The sequence below is a fragment of the Sciurus carolinensis genome, chromosome 10, assembly GCF_902686445.1.
Source record: "Sciurus carolinensis chromosome 10, mSciCar1.2, whole genome shotgun sequence".
Taxonomy (NCBI): domain Eukaryota; kingdom Metazoa; phylum Chordata; class Mammalia; order Rodentia; family Sciuridae; genus Sciurus; species Sciurus carolinensis.
The window spans coordinates 69,262,606-69,288,226 of NC_062222.1; the positions used below are offsets into that span (position 1 = coordinate 69,262,606).

The following is a 25,621-nucleotide window of genomic DNA, read 5'->3' on the forward strand; positions in this document are numbered from 1 at the left end:
TGTCCAGAAGGGAGGCCAATGGCCCATTTTCAGGGCAAAACTGAGTATGCCCAGAAAGGGGAAAAGAATGGGGCAATCTGTTCCATGTATACCCAATATAAAGTTGTGAAATGGACATAAGATCCCTTGAAGGATAGATATTATTTGGTTATTGACATGGGGGAAAAGTTTATGTAAAGAATTGATTAACAAATAGGTTGTAAAATAATTTTTAAGTAGGTAAGTACCAAGTAGGGGCAAGATTGGCTTTTATTTCTCGGTCTGCCCTTCCTTATCTCCCCTCTGTACCCTCAGTGTTGGTACAACACAAATACTGTCAATTGGAAGTAGAAAAAAAGTATATGACTAAATTTTAGGTATTTTAATAAATGTTTGGCTATGTGTCCTTTTACTTTTCCTAAGCGCTTACATTGGCAATTAATTGGTTTCAGAATGGATTACAGTTCTGAATAAGAAGTTTTGAGTTATGTACAATATGTACTTACCTTTTAAATAATAAGTTCATAGGTGTGGAAAATATAAGCACAACATTTAAAAGGAAAAATAACATTAAAATAGAATACATTTTAAAAGGAAGAGAAAGTTAAAACTATGGATGTCATGGAATTCATGTTACTCTCAAATGACACAAGAGAGTTAAGATAAATGCATGTATAGCAAGGAAGAAAGAAAAATAGGTACACTAAGGGGGAAAAAAATCAGTTTAGAGTTAAGTGATCAAAGGTCTGAATTTCAGTGCCACTACTTCTTTGCAGGCAAAACAAAAGCTGCTAACCTTGTAGGGCTGATGGAGGTGGGGAGAGTTAAGTCAATTCATGACAAAGCAGTGCAGGAGGCAATCAACACAAAGTACTTTACTATCAAGACATTGGACCATGAACAAAGGAAGAAATGAAGTAGATTCCTAAATAACCCAGATGTAATCATATTTTCTGAACTTTTCTTCAGTAGCAGAAAGGTAGTGTGTCCCACATATTTTGAAAAGTTGAGATTTGCATTTGGATTCCCTGTATAAAGCAGATACTGAAATGGAATCCACAGTGGCTGGTTCCCAAGTTCAGCAGTGTCCCAGTGGCATGCATATAATGCTCCAGATCTCCTAAATCACTGGGACTATTTCATCATATGAAATGAATGAAAACAGAGCCATAAATACCAAGTTTCTTAGTATTAAAAATAGAAGTGGGTGAGAAAATAAAACTAGTATCTATTGCTGATGGAATTCTTGTTATCCTCAACAAAACAGGAGATTTATAATAATGCAGGGACTTGTTTACCAAAGGGAAGAAAAGCATTAAATACCTTAGTGAAAATTAAAGGTAAACCTAGAAAATGTTCCTGGGAAGATAGGCCTTAGCACATAACACAAAAACACTCCACAAGCCAGGATCTACACATCAATACATATGTACAAGAGTCTTTAGCAAAGTGAGTCTAAAAAATGAAGCAAGATATAACACTTAAGAAATGGAGCACTAAGAAATTTCAATCTATTTCTATAATTTCTTGAGCACTGAGACAGACATCTCATTACTACAAACATCAGATTAAATCTTTTAAGTTTAAATTATTCAACCAAAGCTGTACCATTTTGATTTTATTTAATCAAATTATCTTCTTTATATCAATAATCTAACAAGCATGCAGTTTTCTTACGGAAGAAGGTAAAACATACAGCAAAGATCTTATAAACATTAACAATGAACATCACACAACCTGTCTGCATAGCATATTCGGCATCCTTTTCTCTGAAGCATAGAAAGTTATTTCAATAGTAATTAATATCATACAAGAAAAACAAAGAGCCCTAGAAACACACACAGTAGTTTCTGAAATCTGAAAGGTATTTCAAGTGCAATTAATGCTGATCCACTGTCATGCACTCAAAAAGAAAAAAAAAAAAAAAAGAAAAACAAAACACTGAGCATTTATTCTGTGCCAGACATAGATTCACATCTAACAAAAAATGACATGTTGTTATTTTCTCAGCCTCCCTTAACCTCAGACAAACCCCTTATGTCTCACTATATGATCTCCAGTTGTATTTGGTTAATGCTGATGGAACTGCCTCCCTTCTAAATAGTAGAGATGAATATAAAAAATTTTAATACTTTCCTAATCAGAAAGTCTCATTTCCTGGTCTCATTTCATCTTATATATGCAGACCATTTTCTCTTATGTGGGCTGGTCTTATTCACCAAAAGTAAGTATGTTTTTCCCTTTTCATTACTACCTTTCTTAAGCATAATTTTTAAACTCCTACCCAAGTTTTGAACGTTTTTGGCAACCTTGTTAACTGCTACTAACAATTTCTTATACTCAGCCATCCAGTGCATAGCATAAATACTCTAGATAAATTTAGTGCTTGAGATTTTCAGTCTCATAAGTTTGTTCATCTTTACAGTATTTCCTGAGAGTAGGTGACAATTACATACAGTTATCTGTTTTATATGGAGCGGAAGGGAAACAAGAATCAGAGCCCTGGCAAAATCACTTTGCCATCAATTTAATGCTCAGCTTTAAGTGATTCAAAAATAGAACTGATGACTTATTTCTAGTTCACGTTCCTGCCCTTTGCTAAATCAGGCAGTCTCCTTTTGCTTTCCTTAATTCATACATTCCTGAAATTTCAAAAAGAATTCTCATTAATATTAAAACAGCAACCTACTGAAAACAAGTTTCTTTTTCAAAAGGAGGGAAAAGAAAATGGTGTGCAAACATTCTTAATGAGGTGATCTTCAAAACAACGCTAGCAATGACAGAGGAGAACCTATCATTTTAACCAGGCGAGAGAAAACATCTCTCCCAAATCTCCATTGCCAAGTATTTGGTAAGAAGTACGTAAACAGAAACAGATGGTTCTACATGGCAGAGGAGCAGGAGAGCAATGCCCCTGGGGCAGAACTGTTCCATCCTGGGTCAGTGTGGCACTGACTCCAGCTCTAAAAGACAGAATGCTGCCATCTTGGATGGCTTTCTCAACGGGGCACAGTACCTCTGGAGCCGGGGTTTCTAGGGGCTCATTCTCCTCGCTGTCACTTGAACTGCTCTCACTCTCCGAGTCTGAGGAGCTGTCTGAGTCACTGGTGCTCTCGGACTCTGCACTACTGGAATGTGCTGATGCCACTGGTTCTGGAAGCGACTGTGGAGCACTGCAAAGCAACCAAGGGATAAAATTAGAAGGCACCATGCAAGTCAGATTTCTCCCTTCTTTACCCACTGCCCATTTTTCTGCTATTGGAAAGGGCCTCAGTATTATCTAATCACTCAGTAGAGAGAGGGGCCCATGGTGGTTTGAAAAGCCCTTAAATCAGTTCACCAGATAACTGCATAAAAGAGAAGCCTGTGAAGTTTTGCTTCTTAAGAACATGTCAAGCTGTACAAAATCTAAGATACTGGGTGTTTGATATCAGGACTTGGTAAACCATGGCCTGGGCTGGCTGCCTGTTTTCTAAGTTTTACTAGAACACACCCACATCCATTCTCTTAAGGACTGTGTCTGCTTTCAGGCCATAAAAGCGAAGTTCAGAGTAGTTACAACAGAGACTTACAGGGTCCACAAAGGCTAAACTATTTACTAACTGGCTTTGAGTTTGCTGGCCCTTGATGTAGAAAACCAAAAGAAATTAAAGAATAAGTTAAGGGCTGGGGAGATAGCTCAGCTGGTAGAGTGCTTGCCTTGCAAGCCCAAGGCCCTGAGTTCGATCCCCAGTACCAAAAAAAAAAAAAGAATAAGTTAAAGTCTCCCTGTATCCTCTGTATTAGCACCACCTATATGGTAACCCAAGACCACTGAATATAAAAACAGTGTTCCTTTGGAGGGTGAGTTTGAAAATGATTTACTTGTGCTTCCTGGATAGAATTATAAAATGAGCCATTTTTTATAAGCGGCTTGAGAAAACTACTCCCAAGTTTGACAACAAAGCAGTGACCGAAGTCAATGAGAAAGCACTGGGCACACTGCTAGATTCGGGTAGAATTTCTAAGCAGACATAATACGGTATTCCTTAATTATAATTCGGAAAGTTTCCAAATCTATCTAAAAATTTGAAAATAAATTTTTAAATAACATATAGTATAAAGTGAAAATTATTAAATAATAGGTAAAATCATTAGTGCAGATAATTTTAAAACACACACAGTCACTCCACTTAATCTCGTATAAAAAGCTGTGTTAACTTTATGGCCCTTTACACAGTAGTGGCTGCTCAGCTCAAGCCAGTGGCATCAGAGGAGGACACACCTTTAAACAGTGCGCTCCTGCCTCTAACTTATCCCCACCCTGAGTTTTTTCTTTCCCCTTTTTCTCCACTTTTAGGTTAGGTTACTTTTTCATGTTTTACGAGTCAACATGACCCACTAGAAATTCCCACAAAATTGGATACAAACAAGCAAACCTTTCGAATCTATAAAACTATATAATTACACAGGCTTCCTCCATACTAACTACACATCACCTCTATGATAGCTAAGTTTTTTATTGCTAACCTTGTCTCAATGCGTGTGCACATTTCCACAGAATAAAATAATTTAACTCTTTGTCCTTGAAAGACACATATATTTGTCATATTAAATCATGGAGGAAATATTGTAAAATAAGTTCAAATAGCTCTCATTTCCAAAAATTAATGCATCACATTTTCTAAAATACAGGGTTGGCTTTTTTTACAAAATGAAAACAGTGCCATTTTTCATCACATGAAACTGTACTGCAGGTCATTTTTATAAAGCAGCTGAAACAATTTCAGAATTTACAAAATTAAGAAAACAGGCAGAGTAGAAAACAAGTTCTAAAAAATAATTCAGCTTTACAAATTCTGAAAACAAAGTAAAGCTGTCACCTTCATAAAAACCTTGGACTCTTCAGTCTAATTTTGTAAACAATAGTTATACAATACTGATGATAAACATTTTTAAATTTTTAAATTCAAAAAAAAAAAAAAAAGTTTAATGTCCAAACTGATAATACAGGTGGCGTGCAGAAATCTTTCACTTATGTAGGTCTAATAACCTCCCTGTGGCAGGTTCAACCTTCCAAAATATTAAACTGGCACTTTCCTGTAACTGTGATCCTCCATCTCCTTCCCCTTGTATGAAAGTATTAAGGCAGAGCTTTATTTTTTCAACTTGGAAAAATATACAAACTTTGTCAGATGGGGAGAAACCCGCAGACGGTACCTTGGAGGTGCAGATGAGGAAGGAGGCTTCTCTGGGGTCTAGGCATTCACAATAAGGGGAAGAAGGACCAGGAAAGAACAAAAACAGGTTAGGACACAGTTCGGATATGTAGATAGAATTAAAAGGAGTCTTGGCATCATGGAGTGTACATAACTTACTTGTTCACCATCACTGTCCTCACTGTCACTGAGCTGAAGGTCATCTTCAAGCATGCTAGAAGAAGCAGGGACAGAGCAGAGAATTTGAGATGATGTCTGAGGACCATTTTTTTAGCATATAAAAGGAAAGCATGGCAAATAATACCAAAGAGGGGCAAGATAAGAGTAAGTTTCTTTATTCATAAAATGCTTTGCTTTCCTGAAGTGTACGTTTTACAATATGACACAGACACCGGTTAGTCCAAACCTCTTACCACCTCAAAACCCAATCTTTCACATGTTCTTCCTGAACACTAAAACAGACGACCACAGACAGGGATTTGTTGGCAGACCCAAGACCCAACTCCTAATCAGTGAGGACAGGGTCCACATAAACGATACAAATAAGATGAAAAAGAAAAGGAAGAAGAAAAAGAAGAAATATACATGATACCCTCAAATTATTTTTTTCCTACAGTCTCTAACTGAACGTGGAATAAATGATTAGTCATTACATGAGTTAATGCTAAATGATATTTATAAAGCACTTTAAACGAGCAGACCTACAAAAGGTGTTATATAAGAATTAAATAGAGTTGGGTGTGGTGGTGCACACCTGTAATACCAGCAACTGGGAGAGTGAGGCAGGAGGACCACAAGTTTGAGGTCAGCCTTGGCAAAGTAGTGAGACCCTGTCTCAAAATAGAAAGGGCTGAGGATGTAGCATAGGAGTAAAATGCCCCTGGGATCAATCCACAGAACCACAAAAAATAAAGAGATAAGTAAGAAGTAAATACATAGTAAGATATATGAAACTATCAAGTCAACTATTTCACTTCTCTTACACTTTTGTCTGGGGAACATTATTAATATTGAGCTATTTTTCACATGTAAAAATTTATTCTCTCTTGTCTGCTTGAACACTAATCAATAGGAAGACCAGGAATATTACTAATATTATTATTCAGAGAATATGTTTTAACCTTATTGCTATCATCTGGGGGAAAAAAGTCAGTTTGTTTTCTCAAGCTTTTATTAATACTCATTTCCAGGCATTCTGGTTTATAACAAGCCTTAATATTAAAATCAGACATTTTCCAACCTGAACATGGTTTCTCAAATTTTAACACCCTCTCCCCATCCTTAAACGTCTTCCATGGAGACCAAATATCAAGGAACAAATCAGTAATCACTTCCTCTCTCACTTCCCCCCAATTTTATGAGCACAACTATTTAAGGAAATGTTACAAGTAAACAGAAAAAAAGAAAAAGAAAATCTGCTTAAGTATTACTTACGTTCCAAAAAGTAAATTACAAGTTGAAAATCATGTGGTATGTCTAAAAATACCTCTTCAATGATCCAACCAACAATTTTTACTACGAAACCACTGCCACTGAAGGAAGCAGGCATGGTTATTTTGGGAAACTTGGTTTACAAAAAAAAAAAAAAAAAATCACTCTATTTGCTAATGAAACTAAGTGATAAAACTTGGCTCCTTCATAAATGACCGCCTACATGCAATGTGGTAATTCTGCCAAGGAACAACTTTCACCAACAAATATACTGAAAACACCCTGTGATAAGTTTCTAAATAAGTGAAAACTGCTAGCTACTTGTAAATGTAGCTCTCACTCAATATTTATCAAATAGAAGCTAAATTCATATTTTAGCAAGGCTAGAAAAAAACAGCCTTCAGTCACAGGACTTGGCAGTTAGCAATCATAATATGTGCAAGAGTTACTCAACAGGTTTGTCACTAAGTAGTAGCTTGGCTGGGGGACACAAAAATTAAAGATGAAATATATGTCTTTAGAAAAATGTAAGGTATAGTACAACCAGGAAAAAAAAAATCTGACATTAACCATCAACAAAACTATATAAATGGACTTCTTTGTTTCTTAGTCACTAGATTTGTTTTGCATAAAACCGATTTGTCTCAATTTCCTGTAACATCAAGGATCATGTAATTCCACCACACTTCCGTTGCAAGTAGAGGATTACAAATCCCTTAACTTCTTTGCCTTGACTTAGTTCTTAAGAGAAAGTACTGCCTTCTAGCTCCACTTTGCTCTTTGGAAATAACAAGTACCATGAAAATGCTGCCCCAGATTTAATGTAGACAATGATAAAATATAACTGCAGGTACAGAAGTTATTCAGGACCTAAAGAGTAGGGACAGTGGCCTCTGAAGGAAAATTGGGAAAGGTATAATCTACAAAGAACACTCAAAAAAAAAAAAAAAATATACCAGTAGGGTCCAATGAAACCCATCATTTATTTAAGAAGTAGGTGGGGTTTATACACCAAGTATTTCACTTAATCAAAGTTTGATTACTTTGATTTAGTAAAGTTTAGTTTACTTAGAATGTTTGCTCAGCATACATGAGGCCCTGGACTCAATCCCCAGTACTACATAATAATGATGATGATGATGATGATAAAGGAAGAGGAGGAGGAGGAGAAATAATACATCTTTCATGAGAATCAGCAGACAGAGGTAGATGGTCAATGTCTGCTGATCCAGCCAACAATAACCACCAAAATCTTCTGGATATCAAGGTAGGTGGCTCAACATAAACCAACATGCTACTGGTGGGTAGGACAGGAGCGAGAGAAGATATTTACTCAAGCTTTTGATAATAAACATGTATAAAACCTAAATTTTTAAAAAATTCTTAAAAATCATAATCAAATCATAATTAAGTCTTGCTAACAAAGGAAAATGATCCTGTGAAGAATTTTAGACAAAAGGAACAACTTTAAAGGAATGAGTACCAAAGTACCCTGCTTGTCCCACAAGCAGCTATCCTTGAGGCTGAGCATGTCCCACCTGTGAAGACTAGTCCTTGAACCTGACGATGAGGAGATGATCACAGCGCTCGTGGGTGAGCACCTTTGTGCCAGTAAGTGAAAATTGAAATCTCTTGGCCCCAGTGTCATGAGAAACCTACGTCATAAGAAAGAAGGCCCAAGGGAATGTCTCCTCCTTCTCCATAAATTTTTCTCACTTTTCAACTTCACATTCTCTATGTTTGGAACTTGGCAGGTGCCCTCAAGAGCTAGCTGAGTGAGCAGCAGTCCCTCTGGTGAATAAGTGACAGTACCACACAGCCATGCCCACAGGGGCATCGGACCCTCACAGGCACACACTCTACGTGCAACTGTGTGGAGCTGCGACTATCCCCTCACAGACTAAAGATAAGGGAAGTGGTCCCTTAACCTGCCCAAGATCACCAGGCTGGCAGAGGCTGGAGCTGGGATGTGGAGTCCACTCCATCTGACATGAGATCCCCTTGCTCTGGCCAATATATGACACAAAGGTTAGGAAACCTGATGGAGTTGAATTCCACAACCCAACATTGTTTTCTTTTATTGATTTAAAAAAAATCTATTGGGACTAAAATAACCATGCTATTTTCCTTTTGAAAATAAATTAAACCTTATGTATTTCAACTGGTAAAATAACTAATTTCATTTCCAAATTCCAAAGCAAAGCCGTTACTTCAAAGCATATGGCATGATACGGCTTACTTTGGCACTGTTCAAAAGAAACCAAACTGCTCAGGTAAAGCAACTCTTTGAACTACCACATAGGCTTCACCAAATTTTACATTACTGGCAAGGTAAACTTTTCTCTTACAGGTTGCACGCAGTCCTCCAAACTCTTCGAGTAAATGCATTCTCCAGGCAGCTGCTCCAGCCAAGCTGAAGGAACCACGTACAGGTTCTGACAGGCACGCTTCTATGAGTCAGTCCCATCATTACTGTGAGACATGGAGGCAAGCCTTTCTTTCTTTTCCATTTCTTAGTACTAGGCTTGCCCAGAACTTTCACTGCCAATATTCTGTAACATCTCCATTCAGAACCCAAAACTACTTAAGTAAACTTGTTTCCTGGCTTAACATTTCTCATGATCGTTTTGAGAAACAGCAAGTGAAGGCAAGCTCCCGGTACTTATTTGTAACTAATAAGTTATAACCATGGTATTAAGTATGTTTAAAATGGTACAAAAAGTAATGCTTTTCAGACACCAGCACTGAGCGTGTGAGAATGTATAAAGTTATATCATCTCCTAAACTTGAAATTGATCTGGGGAGAAATAGATGATAGAACAGAGTATAAGAAGGAGCGGGGCTCTACAACATATCTAATTCCCCATATTTTAAATTCAATCAGGTTTTTGGAGGTATGGCAAAAATAAGGACTGCAAATGGCTTGCAAGAGATGATGGGAAGTTACAAATTACAAAGAGGGCTCCACACACAATAAATGAAAAAGTGAAAAAGCAGCTCTCGGGCAGCTCTAACAACATGTAACAGGACTCCACCAACGGGAACGGTGGGCGGGAGGCAAAATTCACATTCAAGAAGAGAATGTCCCAGGGAGATTATGGGAAAACAGGATGGAGAAGAAATTACTTAATATGTAATTTCTGATTGGTTAGGTAGAAACCGTCTCAGAGGATTTAAAAGATTATTTAAACTCCGTGGATGAAGTGATGATTATCTGAGATCAAATAAGGAAACAGGAAAAATCACAAGAGTATGAATCAAGGAAAATCTGAAGTTAGTCAATAAGATTAAACCAGTAAGTATGACACCCTATATTCACTAGTGACACACTTTCAATTAGAAATAAAATCTATAAACATTACTATTTAAAATCATGTCTCTTACATGTGATTCACGCGTGTTCAATCTTGTCTGTGTGTGATACCTTTCCTCCCGTGTCTGTTCTGAGTACTTATCTATGCCAGGCGCTACTCTAGACCCTGCGGGTGTGACTGAGCCCTGCTTGGTGGCAAGCATAACCCAGAGGGAGGAAGGGAAACTCAAATACGGACTTTCTCAATGGGTAATAAATGTATGGAAGGGAAAGGATAAAAGACAAAGGATGGCTGTGGGTTGCTGGTTCACATGAGGGCAGTTCAGGAAGACTCCACTGAGAAGATTCATCCAAGACCTGGGGTGGGGGGAGAGCACGCGCGCACAAGGCAAATATTGTGGGGAAGGTGGACAGGGCCAAGAAAAGAGCAAGGGGTCAACATGGCCAAATGGAAAGCAAACTTGTATACGGGGGCAGGGTAGGAAAAGAAGTGTCTTGGAGGGCTTTGTAGTATGTGTGTGCTCCTGCATGACCAGGGGTGGAGGGGAAGGAGGAAGGGAGGGAGATGGAGAAGAAATGAAGAGAGAAACAGAGTATGAATATTCCTGTGAAAGCAGACCACATCTTGTTTGTGTGATAGCCCAGCATCCCACAGAGGATGAAATGTACAAAAAGGCTAACAGATTTGCGCAGAATTACAGCATTTTATTTGATGCTCAGTCCATGTTTAAATTAGTCTGGAGTCATTTATGGTAGAGGCGTATGTGGACCCTTAAGAAGTCCCCTGAAATAGATTTGCATATGCAAATGAATTCCTTCAAAGAAGCTGCTGCAAAAGAATTATTCCCTGAGGTTTTCAAATGCCTTTAGAGATGGAGCTTAACCTACCCAGTTCCTATAGTGGTGACAAGTAGTCACCTCCACATAATTAGCCTCTGCCTTCCTCTCATCATTCAGGCTCTAGATCAAATGTCACCTCCCCTTGAGAGACCTCTCCTGATCCCACTCCCTGAAGTAGTACCCCTCCCTACCACTCTGCCATTACCACCTTGTTCCATATGATAGGCGACCTGCATTCAGTTAAAAAATATGGAAGTCCAGGACTTTGTCTTATTCATCACTGCTTTCCTAAGTCCCTAAAGCAGCACCAAATGCATGACCTGAGTTCAAGACACTCTGCGGTTGAATGGAACCAACTACTGGAAATACCTGAATCACCAGGAAATAAAGTCAAAGAATAATATTAATTTATACAACTTGGGTCAAAAGTATGTTAAAGAATGATGAAAATAATTTTTCTTTTTTGAACTGAAAATCATTTACTTAACATTTACCTACTGTATAATAAGCACATAATAAATTTATTTTTCTCTATTGTATTTGACCTTTTGGTATAAGATCAAAAACAGTAGCATATAATATCCTAAAGGAAACCTCCGAAGTATTTCAAGCAACGCCTCCACCATTCCAGGAAGTATAGATCCATCATAATATTCCAGATAAAATCACTCTACTTGCCTTTAAAAAAATTACTTTGGCCAGGCACAGTGGCAAACACCTGTGATCACAGCAACTGGAGAGACTGAGGCAGGGGGATTGCAAGTTTGAAGCCAGCCTCAGCAACTTGACAAGGTCCTAAGCAACCTAGCAAGACCCTGTCTCAAACTGAAAATTGAACAAGGTTAAGAAATATTGCTCAGTGGTTAAGCACCCCGGGTTCAATCCTCGGTATCAACAAAACAAAACAACAACAACAACAAAAAAAAAACACTTTTTAAAAATCTGCCTCCTTTCTTAGTCTCATGAGAATATTGCTTCAACATAAGTTTCCAGCATAAATCTGTTATCTACAATGTTTAGTCAAATATTGTCCCGCAATATTATTCACTAGAATAGTACTAATCTAAGAGTTAAACTGATTATTCCAAGAAACTATACTTCTACTATGACCTAAAGTCATGATATCTTGTCAATGCAGATGATGAAATGAGGCAATTCTACATTTTAGAATTCCAGTATTTCCTAAATATTGCTTTAATGTATCCTTGTGACTGTAATTCTGAACAAAATAGATTTTTGAACATTGCACAGAACAGTTCTATTCATTTGCTTGGGCTTAAGAGTGGAAATTCTTCAATACCAAATTTTATAAATTCATGTTCCTCCTTATCCTGGCTAACATACATACATGAATATATGCTATGATTTTATATATGCTGTTGTTTTTATTCTCCTTAATTTACACCTCTACTTTTCCTCTTGAAAATAAATAAAAGACCTCCTTCTATAAGAATTATACCAAAATAATTATGCACACCGGACCTGGTTTCTCAATCACTTGAAAATGAAGTATATTCTTTTTAGCAATGTAGTATGGAGTACTGAGAATTATTAAGGTTCTACAAATGTATAAATGACAAGCACAAATGTCTGTCTTCAGAGAGCTAAAGAATTACAAATAAGGGATGGGGCTATATCTCGGTGACAGAACATTCACCCATGAAGTAATTTCTACCATTTCTTTCTCATAATATTTATCAGAAAACAGCACTTTCATAACATTGCCAATGAAATAAAGGATGTAGATAGAACTCCTTTTAACTAAAATAAACTAATATGTAAAAAACAGACAAAAAATTTAATTTCCGTGTGCTAAATATGATTTAAATTAACTGGCACAAGTAAACCATATCTTCAAACTTAATTCTGAAGTGCATTTCAGCTGATATTTATGTACTGATGTGATGATTTCATAAACCAGTAAGCTGACAGAATGGGCCTTCCTTACTTAGTCCTTTACCTAGATATTTAAAAACCAATAATGTTTGAGAAAAGTTTAAAACTCATGTTCATTTAAAAACATTTCTGACTCACCATGGCATTTATTAACTTTGCACTGACCATTCTATCTCACCCAACTCCAGGGACAATCCCAATCCCAGCCTTCACCCCCCAGGTACTTCTCTCAGTTCAAAAGTAACTTTCTTGACTGGGGTTGTAGCTCAGTGGTAGAGCACTTGCCTAGCATGTGAGGCACTGGGTTCGATTCTCAGCATCACATACAAATAAATAAAATAAAATAAATAAATAAAATCACATACAAATAAATAAAATAAAATAAAATAAAGGTTCAGACAACTGAAAAAAAAATTTTAAAAACTTTCCAAAATATATTTCGAATTGCCCAAATAACTAATTTGTCTCATTCTATGTAGGTGTTGATTTCAAAGGCAAAAGCAAATAAGTAAAGGAGGGTGTCTGTTTCCAAGGATTAAGCAATTTGGGAGTCTGGTGAGGAGACAGGAGAAAATCAGTTACAATAATACATATAAAGTGCTTTATGGTTTCTGAAGTACTAACATATTGTCTCTTCTGAGAGGCCTACCATGCACTAACACCTGGGTAGTGAATCCAGGTACACAGAAAGGAACTGCCCACAATTATATAAAGGACACAATAACTACAGAAAAAGGAAACACTTTCTTCTTACTCTGAGAACTCCCCAGAGCTCTATCTTGGAAAGGAAGAGGATTCCAAAGCCAATGGCCCTTAAACAAACATACCCTTCCTTAACTTGGGAGAAAACTGCACTAATATTCTAATCAGTTACCTATAGAGCTTCACAGAAGGGATTCATTATTTGAGAAATAACAAGAATTTCAAATGCAGAGATTAAAAGCAATGGATACAGTAAATATTTCTTTCACACCTACATCCTTCCACCACTTCACTACCCCTACCACTTCTAGACAGATACAAGAGTTAATACCAACTGTTCACAATTTATTCTTTACTAAGTGGCCCCTTTCTTTCTTTTGCATATATTAATGTGACTTTTCTAAGGATTCCTAAGTATTAATAACTCTGAAAGAAAAAGTGTTAAGACCTAGATTGATTTTTTTTTTTAACTGAAGTATAAATGACCCTGTAATTAACAATGTTTTCTGACATTCAGAGTGCATTAGACTATCTCCTGGGCACTCCATCTGCCACTCAAATAGCTTAACTGCATGTCAAAGGACCTGAATGCTGACACTAGATCAAATTAACCTGCAAGCACTAAGAGATTTGCTACAGTACATCTGAAACAATGACAGCACTTTACAAATTAACCAGGACACCACTTTCATCCAATCTCCATTAAAAGTTAGTTCATAAAAAAGTGTTTGTTATACCCAATGTACCTTTCACGTGGGCACTCATCAATGCCACCAATGTCATACCCCACGCAATCACTAAGTCCTCATTATCAACCTTCGTTATTTGCCAAGCTTCAATAATAATTTCCCATTTATATAACCTTTTCCTCACCTCCATTAGGTCCTACTTTTACTCCTTCCCTAAACCTATTAGAATCATCATACATACAAAAAAAAGAATCATCACATATTCTTGCCTAGATAATTGCATACATTGTTTGATTTTCATGTTTGAAAATCAGGCATGTTTGATTTCGGAGGTTTAATGCACTGTTACTAGAACTAGCCATTTCATCTAGTAGTGAAGTCACATCTTACCCAGGAATGGTCCCTAACAAACCTGCAATGATGGAATGGCAGGGGTGACTGCCTGCTGAGTCTGGGCTGCTTAGACCCAGCAGCCATTCCTCCTGCACCCATGCCCAGGGACACAGCCACTTCCTTCCCTTGGCAGCTGTTCTGCCCACTCTGCTCCCCCTCTATTCTGGCAGCCAAGTGGGATGCCCAGGTTTCAACACCCACTTCTGATAATGGCCAGGACCTTTTGTGGTTTGCAGGCCTTGATGATCAACCTCTACAAAACAGCATTGGGTGTGAAAGCTTGGAGCACTTTGAATTCTCACAGCTGTGGTCCTTGGATCAGTAGATTCTGTGCCCTACCACCTAACAGGTTTGGCTCAGTAAGCCTTCTCCTTCCTTAAATAAATGTAATCTAAGGCAGTGATTCTAGACTCTCAGAATTCAGGAGCCAGTAAAATTTCCAAAGAGAAAAGGTAAAGCAAAACACAGAAAGGGGATAAATGTCTCAAGATAACATTTTTTTTCCTAGAAAAGAATATTAAAAACAAAATCTCTGCATTTACAAATGCCACACAAAAAAAAATTCATCCTTCAAACTATAATAACTTTATTTTTAAAAAATCTATTATTTTTGTACTCATTTGCTATGGTGAAATTAAAATAAGTTACAGTAAGGATGTGGCATTGGGGGGAACAATGACTTAACCCAACCCCACATTCAGCCATAACCAGAAGGTAAATAACCTCTTCAACTCAACTATACAATTCTAAACTCATCCACAGCAATCCCCACTTTTCAAAATACATGGAACAAATACTGTGCCTAAAAATAGAAGAAAGCTGGAGTCTGAAGCCCTGGTGCACCTGCAGTCCTCTGGGACTAGCGACTAAGCGTGTTAGTGACTGAGCAGATTCTGAAGGAGACAGAGGCCACCTCATTCAGTCACTAATTACCACTTACTTATACTAGTAGGAAAGCAAGAAGTCGAATTCAATACCTTCAAGAAATAAATTACGTCAAAATGAGGAATTAAAGATCTATAATATGAAATCTAAATATTTCAAAATCCCAAATTATATATGGACTTGCTTGGCCTTAATAAAGAACAGCTGGGCAATAAAGCTAGCTCCTTATTAGTAAAAGTAGGCCAGGGAGGTGGCAGAAAATATCGAATTGTGCACATCCCCCCAAATTTATTTCTAAAACCTAAAGCTATTTAAGACTAAAATTTTAAAAGTCAAAGGCTTCCCCTGACCCCCAAGTTAATATGTACATAACAGCTCAAAAACCCTTCTCAAAAAAAAACCCTTAGCATACTTTCCTACAGCATATAAACCTGCAGTAGGAGAACTTAATACAAATATAAAGGTGGGTCATTTCCTCCCTTTACAAGGCATCGGTATTTTATGAATGTCATTACTTGAAAGCGGGGCAGGGGGTAGGGGGATCTAAGCAATGGATTGACATGAGAAAGCACAATGTCATATTAAAAACTTTTAATAAATGAAAGCATTTTACTTACGATGTTCCTTGCTGAGAATTAGGGTGAGTTTTTGAAGGTGCATCATATTGTTCTGTGGGGAGGGAGATATCATCAGAGCAGCACTGACACACAGTTACGAGATTAGCTGTAAATTCCCCTTTTGCCCCTTCCTCCCTTTTGCCTAAACAGTACAAATTCCATCCACCAGAATACTATCTATGGCACTTTGTACGATTTCACCATTATATCATTTATGCTGCTTTGAGAGAGAAGGCTTGCTGGGGGAGAGGGGAGACAACTTAATAGAAAAAAAACACTATGACAAGCAGTGCACGCATGCCTTCCCATGTTGCCAGGAACTGTGCTCAGTGTGGGAGACTTTTCTGTTCTTGATGACAGCTGATAGAAGGTTATGGCAGGGCTGCTCACCCCTGATCTGGCTTGATTCTCATGTCTATCAGTGATTGATTACCCTTCCTTTTACAGCCTCAGTCCCTGCCTGATTAAGATGCTCCCATCCCACCTGTCCCTCCATTATTGGTTTTGCAGTGCCCCAACTCATTCACTCGACATCTATTTATAGACTGCCCAGTAGAGACCAATATGTATGAGGCATCTGATCCGATCCTCAGTGAGCTTCCAGTTGACTGTGGGACATGAAAAGATCACAAATGCCCACACCCCTAAGCAGTGTGAGATAAGTACACTAATCAGTTGCATAAATCCACTGTCAACATTACATAAATTCACTGTCAATAGTCACTCTATTGATATTGACCAAAGAAGAAAAATTAAGAGAAAGAATAAAATGGATTGGGTACAAGGGACAGGGTGGGATTCTCACAGCATTCTCCCATAGGAGGCCTTCAGCAGAAGTGAACAAATATAAAGAAGTGGGAGAAGTTAAAATGAACCAGATTTGTAATTAGTAAGGCCGAGTGTGGAATTCTGTGATGGACAGCACTAAAGACAGGCAAGAGTCAGATTTCAGAGCACTCTGAAAGCTCGGATGGGGGTGGGGGGGTTGCAGCTTTAATTCTTGGGCAACAAGATGCCATCAATTATCTAAACAGGGATGACAGTGGCGCTTCAGAACAAGTAATTCTGTGGTGCTACCTGGTAAAGCCTAGAAGGGAGACAAAAGTGTTCGATGTGGAGGCAACAAACCAGTTGGAAGGCAGCTGTATGTGTCTAGACATGAGGTAACAGGAAGCAGAGACAGAACTGAAGTGGAAAAGAAGCATGGGTGCCTTTTAGTCAGGGGTGAGTGGTTCCTCCCAAGAATGCCTCACAGAGACCCTCGCATATTTGCACTTAATCACTTTATCCTCCGGGTGGCAGCAGTTCTTATGCGGTATTTTCAAGGGACAGATGTCTAGACAGCTCGGATCAGGAATACAAATTACGAGTGATAAAAGTCACTCTGTAGGCCATTCACCTGGACTCCCACATGGTCACCCTGATTGCCCTCCACACATCACAGGTTCTAGGCAGCCTTGGGCAGCCATGTTTGCAAACATGGTCATAAACAGTGGGACACACACATAAACTTCCTACATTGTTCCTCTCCTGTACGTACCAGTATCATAAGATCAGTGTTGAAGAAACCTGAATTCACTGTGGACTTACTTTAAGAAATATATGTATATTTTACTCTTTATTTTAATCCACATCTCACCCTCTCTTCATCCAACAAACAAGATCCCACTTTTCCAGACCACAAAAGTCACATTCTCAAAAAGATAAACAAACCCCCAGAATACCAAGAAAGATCTGGCACAAGCAGCTAGTGAGTCAACACCTACAGGAGACCCTCCAGTGTCTGCCATGCAGAGTAACAAGGGATCAGCCCAAACCACTGCACCAACTGAAAAGATGATCCATCCATGATTAAGAAAGTGCTTACAAGTGTCTTCAAACAATTCAATGGCTTTAAGTTTCTTTCTAAAGCAGGATTCAGCGAGCACACAGGCCAAGAGCAAACCAAAAGGGCATATAATGTGCATGACTGGCAGTCTTAGAGAATGGAGGGGAAGCAAGAGGTAAAGAGGCACATAGCAACCCTATGCACAACTAGACTGCGCTCCACCTTCAGACCTATGCCACTGCACTGGCCATCTGTCCCTAGAATGGCTGCCAAAATACTGAGGAAAAAAAGACTTCCTAATTTCCCCAAGCGGCCACAAAGTTTAGCTAATCTTATCTTGCTACTTATACAATAAACTGAGGCAAAAGTGTCAGGCTTATTTCCCCACATTTGGGAGAAATTGTACAAGTTCTTTGTGAGATTTTATTCAATATCTCTACAGCAGAGAACAACAAACCCCTTATACAAAGGTCAGATAATAGGGTATCTTAGGTGCTATGCCTTGTAGAATAAGTAAGTGGCAAGGGCGATGGCCCAATAAAACTTTGTTTACAAAAAATAACTGCAGGGCAGATTTGACTCACAAGCTGTAGTTTGTTCATCCCTGTTCAGAAGAAGGTTGTTCCGTTCCTTGTTTTTCTAATCTTTTTTTCTCCTCATATCCTAGCAATTCAACCAATAAAATCATCGAGGAAAAAAATATAAGTGGGGGAAAAGGGACAAGAAGATGTGAAGGAAGAATCTCCATGCAGACATCCATGAACTACCCTCCTTCAACAGACACACCGGTCTCCTGTACCCTACAAGTGGCCCCTTCATCCTCTGAAGACCAGCACTCCAGCCCGTTAGCAACCACCAAATCCTGCAGGAGGTTGTCTTCACCAGTACAAGTGTCTCACTCCCCTTATAATATTCTGGTGAACTAAATGGCTGCAAATATTCTGGTCATCTTTTCAAGGCTAGACATGCCAGTGTATGGTCAGGACACCAAGAACTTACTGATCTGAGGGGTTATTGTTGAAGAGAAAACCTGGACCTGTTAGCTTCCTTCTTTTTCCTTCTGAGTTCTCAAGTACTTATAATCCATAAAAAAGGGACCAAGAAAAAAATTGCAAGATCAAAAGATATGCAGGGGATAGACAAGTTGTGTGCTACGTCCCTTACAAAAATCCCTTGTATTAAAAAAGCACAAATATCAGCACAAGAACATCCTGGCCTATTCCTGCCTACAATTCCTGAGTTTTGAGCATCATGTTCAAACTAATTATCATATATCCTGTAATATCAAATTATATTTGTTTAGTATTATACTATAACATCTTAACTCTTTGAAACAATCTAAAATTCCACCAAAAGCACAGCTAGACTGGGGAGATAGCTCAGATGGTAGAGTGCCTACCTCGCAAGCACAAAGCCCTGGGTTCAATCCCCAGCACTGAAGAAAAAAAAAAAATCAGAACAAAAGCACAGCTAAATTTTTGCTCTCCTTCCCTATTCTTTTCCATATAAGAAGACCTCATTTCTGCTGGGGTATATATTACTAATGGCTTTATATTAAATGAGTAAAATTATGTCATGTTCTCCAATGCAATAAATAATTCCACATATTTACTTACTTTGGTTTTGGGTTGCAGAACTGATATGCTGAGAATCCTAAAAACAAAACAAAACCACTACTTATTAAAATATTAAGGATGCTTATAAATCTAAGAATAAAACTACACAGATTTTAATACTAAAAAAATAGCTAAAAATGGAAATAGTGCAGAGAATACCCATACTACCCACCACATATATTCTATAATTAATATTTCACTGTGACCCTTACAGCTATCCATCCCTCTTTAGCCAATCTTATTTTTTATGCATAGGTTACAAATACTGATTAATACTGATTAATTAATACTGATTAATTAAGTCTTACGTAAAATAGCTCCTATTGCTTCTTTCCTTTCCTAGAGTTAATCTTTCTTTTGGCATTGAACAAAGATACTTTTACAGTGTTTAAAGCTTTACTTTAAAAGCAGTAATAATGAATCATCTTTTCATAAAAGAATCATCATAAAATAGGAAATATCTAACTTGTGGTAAATTTACGTTTGTGGAGATATAAATTCTTTTGAAAAAAGTGCCATAGGAAGAAATAGCTGTAAATACATGCACAGTAGGCTGGGCAGAACACAGATATGAAGGTGCTACATCTATATCCTGAAGGTCATTCACAAGTACAAGTACAAACCAGGAAAAATAGTGTGTTTAATACACTGTTCACAAATACTACAATGGAAAAATGTGATCAGCAGTTCATTTAGGAAGTATGAGACGTGTTAAGATATGTGCATGTATTTGTGTCTTTAAGTCTGAACTAGGAATCAGATCATCTACTCAATTTCCCATCTCCAAAGGAAGAGAATGTATTGAAAAGTCCAAAGTGCTAGATAAGCTATATACATAAGCCATAAAGTCCTATGCAAATATAGGATGTTCCTCCTAACACAAGTTGGAGAATAAAGTGTTTGGAAGCATAAGGAAGCGCTGCAGGGCCAGATGCACTGTGATTTTAACCTAATCTCCAAAGACTTCAACAAATAAAACTTCGGCAACCTGGCTTGCAGCAACAACTCACACTTTTCACTGGCATGGACACCATGTCTGTGTACTTTAAGGAATTACCTTTGTAGGGAAAGGAAATTTGGATGGCTCAGCTGTACTAGGCGTATGTATTGCTGTCAAAGGAGGAGGCCATGAGTGGGTCATTTCCTGAAAAGGGTTTGGAAAGGGAAGAAAAGGTAAGTTACAAATAGAACATTCATTTCTACTTAGGTTAAATTAAACTTAATACGCAGTGGATTTATGGTAAATAAAAAGTACTTGGGGGGGTGGGGGTGTACTGGGGATTGAACCCAGGAGTGTTTTACCACTGAATTACATCCCTGGTCCTTTTCTATTTAGAAATGGGGTCTCACTAAGTTGCTTAGGGCCTCACTAAGGTGCTGAGACTGACCTCAAACTTGGGATCTTCCTGCCTCAGCCTCCTGAGTCTCTGGTATTGCAAATGTGCACCACCACACCCTGCTGAAAAGTATAATCTTGAAAAGTCATTTACTTTTTGGAAAGTAAATTTGAAGTAAATTTTGAAAGTAACATTTGAATTGGTTAAGTTGAAAAGCTGAAGAACTCCAATTTACAAAACCGAAAAAAAAAAGTCAGCTTGGAAAAACAAGAATGTAGATGAATGGAATCAATCCTCTGAATATTGTAATACACACAAACTGTAACAGGTGCTGGCAGAGTTTATGTAACCATGAGACAAGAACAACAGGCTGTGCTGGCAAGCATCTCCACTCTGTGCTTTCTTTCTCCCTCAACTTCTTTACTGCCTGTCCTGGAATTACTGAAGTTCAAAGGAAGAACTTCCCTTTTTGACTTAAGCAAACAAGTAATTCAGGCCACTTGATCCACTTAGGAGAGTTTTAGTAGATTTGACCCTTCCCTGACACACACTATTAGCAGATAAGAACTTTTTTGGAGGAAAAGGCCTTTAAAAATTACCTTCATTTTCATTAATAGAAGTATAATTTTTATTCATTAATTTCTTAGCTAAAGGCAAGTTTTCTAAAACTTACAAACTAATATGTTTATATTGACATGAATTCTCCTAGGCATGATTGTGAACTTGATTTTGCTTTGCTAAAAAACTCATGGAAAAACATATCAGATAAAAGACATGTTTAATCACAAATATACATTGGTGAGCATGTGCACGTACACACACTTTTTCAAAGGGCTAAAATGGCACTGGAGATCATTAACTCCAACATTTTACAGATGAGAAAACTGAGGTCCAAACAATTGGATCAAGACACCACAGGAAGTTGAAGGCCAGAGAGTACAATTTATAGGCCTCTCTTGCAACACATGTTGCGACTGCCAGGCAAACTAGCTTAACAATCAACAGACAACTCTCCACCAGCAAGTTAACACTTCATTCTTTTCAAATGCTGGCTAACTTCTCTATTTGCACTAGTATGCCATCTGATCTTTGCCACAACAGGAGGCGGTGTTTGAGCAAGTACTTCCACTTCCACCTTCTGCACTTCTTTCCCTGCCTTTTCCCACCACCATTCTGGATTGCTTATGGCCCCAGGACAGACTTGAGAGACCTTGTGTAGTGATGAACAACATAACTCATGCTGGTTCTGAATAATTTTTGTGGAAAGTGAAATCATGCTCGTATCTGCTGACTGACCATCTGCTTTGTTCAGTACACAACAGGCGTTCTGTACTAAAACATACTGGAAAGAGTAACAGCTCTGCAGCCAGGGACCTCAAATGGAATTGTAACTTTAACCCAAATCTGCCACGTCAGCCTGGCAAAGTTGCCTGAATTCTGGGCGTTGTTTCTCAGTAAAGGGTAAACTAGAACCACTTATTTTTCAAAGTATTAAAAGGACAGTTTAACTACAGTGCTTGGATACACCATGTATCCAAGGCACTTAATCAATGGAAAGCATTACAACTTTTAATTAAAAGTCTAGTTTTAAAAGAATTTCAATATTGCACCAAAGAGTACTCCCTGCTGTTTTATTCGTTTGGCAATACTTTAGGGCATGGAATCACTACAATACAAAACCATGTAATAATTAGTTGAGAGGACATCTGAAAGCATCACCCTATGTTTTATAAGAGTTTCTTTAGAATCCCGATGGTATCTATGACTTTTAGTCACCAATTATTCCCCAACAACATCCATTGTAGCTCTCAATGCCTAAGGCTGTCCCAGCTATTAAATCAAGCAGTTGGAAAGTACATAAATTCTTTCAGACCCTAAGTGGTTCCCTGGTAGTCTGAAAGAATTTATATACTTCCCTAAATACCTACTTGCCAGAGGGACTTAGGGATGAGGAGAATTGGGGCCATTACTAGGGAGAGAAGGCTGACCAGAAAGAGCCATAAGACTGACTTTGCTCCCTACTTAGTGATGACTTACCACATAGATTGAGCCAAGGCAGGTGGCACCATCCTCCGCCTGACTTCAAGGCCCCAAGCTGCACCTCCTCTTCTCCTTGCTATTCTGCTCTCAACACTGTCTAGTTCTAGTTGTTCCTCTTTTCCCATCCAAAGGCTTTCCCTCTCCCATAAGGCCACTGTTTACTGGCCTGTCACATCTTTCGTAGCCTATCACTATATTATATATTTTCCTTTCCCATCATGGTGTCCAGGAGATCAAGGATTCTGTCTTCTTCACTGTAGCAGCCCAGTGCCTCGAAGAGTATCTAAAGGTTTCACAGATATTTGCTGAATGAATGAATGACAAATAATAATGCTACCATGTACTGTGCCAGTCTCACTGGCAAGTTGGGCAGATGTGGAGACCAGATTACTCTAAGTAGGAAGCAACAGCTTTTTCCATATGCCTGCTGAGGATACGCTGTCTTTTCTGGCCCTAGTGCAAGACCGTTTTCTGGTCTTGCACTAGCAGTCTATCTGCTATCTGCCTACCCTGTCAACCTGTAGAAGTGACAGGCCACCACTTCCTCTTTATTAGATCATTCCACCCTAAATGTTGCCCTCAGAGAACCAAACAACATCTTCTGTGCTTGATCTTTGCTGGTAAGGAAGTATTTGCTGCCTCTAGCACTCATGAGAAAGATCTGCGATTGGATTCCTGACAATCTTAATAAATTGCTGGTACCAGATAAGAAAAAACAGGAATCTTGAGGCAGGGAATGGTGTCTGGATCTGCATCAGAGAGAGTTAGTGTGGCCCCCAGAGATCATCTGCTAGTCCTGAGTCCCCATTTTACCATGAGGAAACTAACACCCAGGTAGATGTGGGATTTAAGTGAAGTCATAGACAAAGGAGGGAACAAACTCACAGCCTCCACTGTAAAAAGGTCCATGCCTCTTCAGTTCTGGGCACCGTGGTATTTGCTTTCCCCACTTACAATTTCCAAATGAAAACACACACCTTCACTTACATTAACCACTTATTCTTAAATGCTTCTAAGTAGGCAAGAACTCACTAAAGTGATTTTGGATAAAAGGGGAGGGAGGATAGATGGGTTTATTAAATTTAAAATGTTTGTCTAATGTTATAATACCACTGTTTCTAAAGAAAGGATGTAATCTGTCTCATACCCGCACACAACAAAACCTAAGCATGGAAACATTTAAATATACGATGACAAATCTATATTTACTTTTTATACATCAGTCATTTACTCTTTTTATGAGTCACTGTAGGAAAGAATTTCAGAAATAGGGGAGGGAATGGATGATACAAAAACCTAATCAAGGTAACCTGTTTAATAATCTTATTTGTTGGCTGTCAACATTTTCTGATCTTTAGCAGTTCAAAGTGTGATTCCTTAGAGGTAATTTTCAAGAAAAGTAAATGTGTAAGAAGGGACCAAAAATTATAAAATGAAAGTGATGGACGTGTTTTCCAATGATCTGGTTAGAAACTCATGTGGAACATTTCACAGGTGACAAGGTAAACAATACAGTAATCAATATGCTTATTTGCTGGTTGCAGTTGCCACCATCAATTAATGACTTTACAATGAAAAATTAAAGAGAATAGATTTACATTTTGAGGGAACAATGACAATTAGAGAGTAAAAAGGCAAATATGTCATATCAGTCTTCTAGTTAGAAAAAAATTAGAAACTTCACAACTTCACAATAAATGACATATCAAGAATTTTTATGTCATCTTTAATGATATTCTTATAAGCCATAAATGATAAATACACAAAACTCTATTATTACAATTTAACTGTATTTGAGTGTTAAAATTCAGCTCTGGATTTTCAAGAAATTAAAGCCAAATTGGATCTGGGCATGGTGGCACATGACTATGATCCCAGTGGCTCAGAAAGCTGAGATAGGAGGATCGAGAGTTTAGAGCCAGCCTCAGCAAAAGGGAGGTGCTAAGCAGCTCAGTGAGACCCTATCTCTAAATAAAATATAAAATAGGACTGGGGATGTAGCGTGGTCGAATGTCCCTGAGTTCAATCCCCAGTACAAAAAAAAAAGCCAAATTGGGAAATATAGTTTATATATAGCTCTTCTCTGATAAAAAGCATTTCAGTTCTATAAGGATATTTTTTTTCTAGAGTTGAATTCTAGAAGGAATGCCATCCTTGTACAAGAAAAACTGAACAAGTGGATAACGTATTCAAAGGCTTATTTATAGAAGCAGCCCAAATGTTCATGAACAGTCCCAATAAAAGAGCAAAAAATTTAAAAACCCCTAAGGTAGAACTAAAGATGTGAATTTACTTCCTCTTATTTGTTTTTGGGTTTTCTGGGGGGTACGGGGGTCCTTTTAAAATTTCACTGACTCATTCAAGAGGCGGCCAGACATACCAGGTGTCACTAGACGCCCACATATACAGATTCCACATTGTTTAACCCCTGGTGCCTCCCAGATGACATCAACACAGGGGTTTCCTCTCTGAGTTATGACCTGCTCTCCAGGATCTTCAAGGACAACCAGAAGAAAAACATGAACACTACCATAAAACTCTGGTCAAAATACCTTGCAGTTTGGGAATGTTATTTTAATATAATAAAATCTGTTAGGGGATTCCTGAGTCTCCCTTTGTCCTTGTTCTGGTTTATTTGGAGGTTGGAGGTGTAAAGGGGTAAAACCTATTTAAAGAGGGTTGGGAATGGTGGTTGTTTATTAAAGAAATACATGTCTGCTTGCTTACATGTTTCTTAAATGACAAAATCAGCTCACCTTTAGAATTTCTTCAACACAATGGACTTCATTGGAGTAGGTCTGCTAAAAGTGAAAAGAAGGAAAAGATGAGTGAACAAACAACAGCTAGGAGTGAGGGT

The 25,621-nt window shown here is 38.1% G+C and overlaps 1 protein-coding gene across 3 annotated transcripts in view; it reads right to left on the minus strand.

The window, feature by feature from the left end:
* Aff1 (ALF transcription elongation factor 1) overlaps nucleotides 1-25,621 on the minus strand; it is a 181,764-nt gene that overhangs the window by 27,641 nt on the left and 128,502 nt on the right. For 2 of the 3 annotated variants that reach the window (XM_047566157.1, XM_047566159.1), the window contains 7 exons: nucleotides 25,521-25,565; nucleotides 20,445-20,531; nucleotides 19,388-19,424; nucleotides 15,944-15,995; nucleotides 5,337-5,391; nucleotides 5,179-5,216; nucleotides 2,996-3,152 (listed from right to left, as the gene is read on the minus strand). In XM_047566157.1, the coding sequence (XP_047422113.1) occupies nucleotides 2,996-3,152; nucleotides 5,179-5,216; nucleotides 5,337-5,391; nucleotides 15,944-15,995; nucleotides 19,388-19,424; nucleotides 20,445-20,531; nucleotides 25,521-25,565 (471 nt within the window). The remainder of the gene's footprint in view (nucleotides 1-2,995; nucleotides 3,153-5,178; nucleotides 5,217-5,336; nucleotides 5,392-15,943; nucleotides 15,996-19,387; nucleotides 19,425-20,444; nucleotides 20,532-25,520; nucleotides 25,566-25,621) is intronic. The other variant, XM_047566158.1, reaches the window with a different exon arrangement.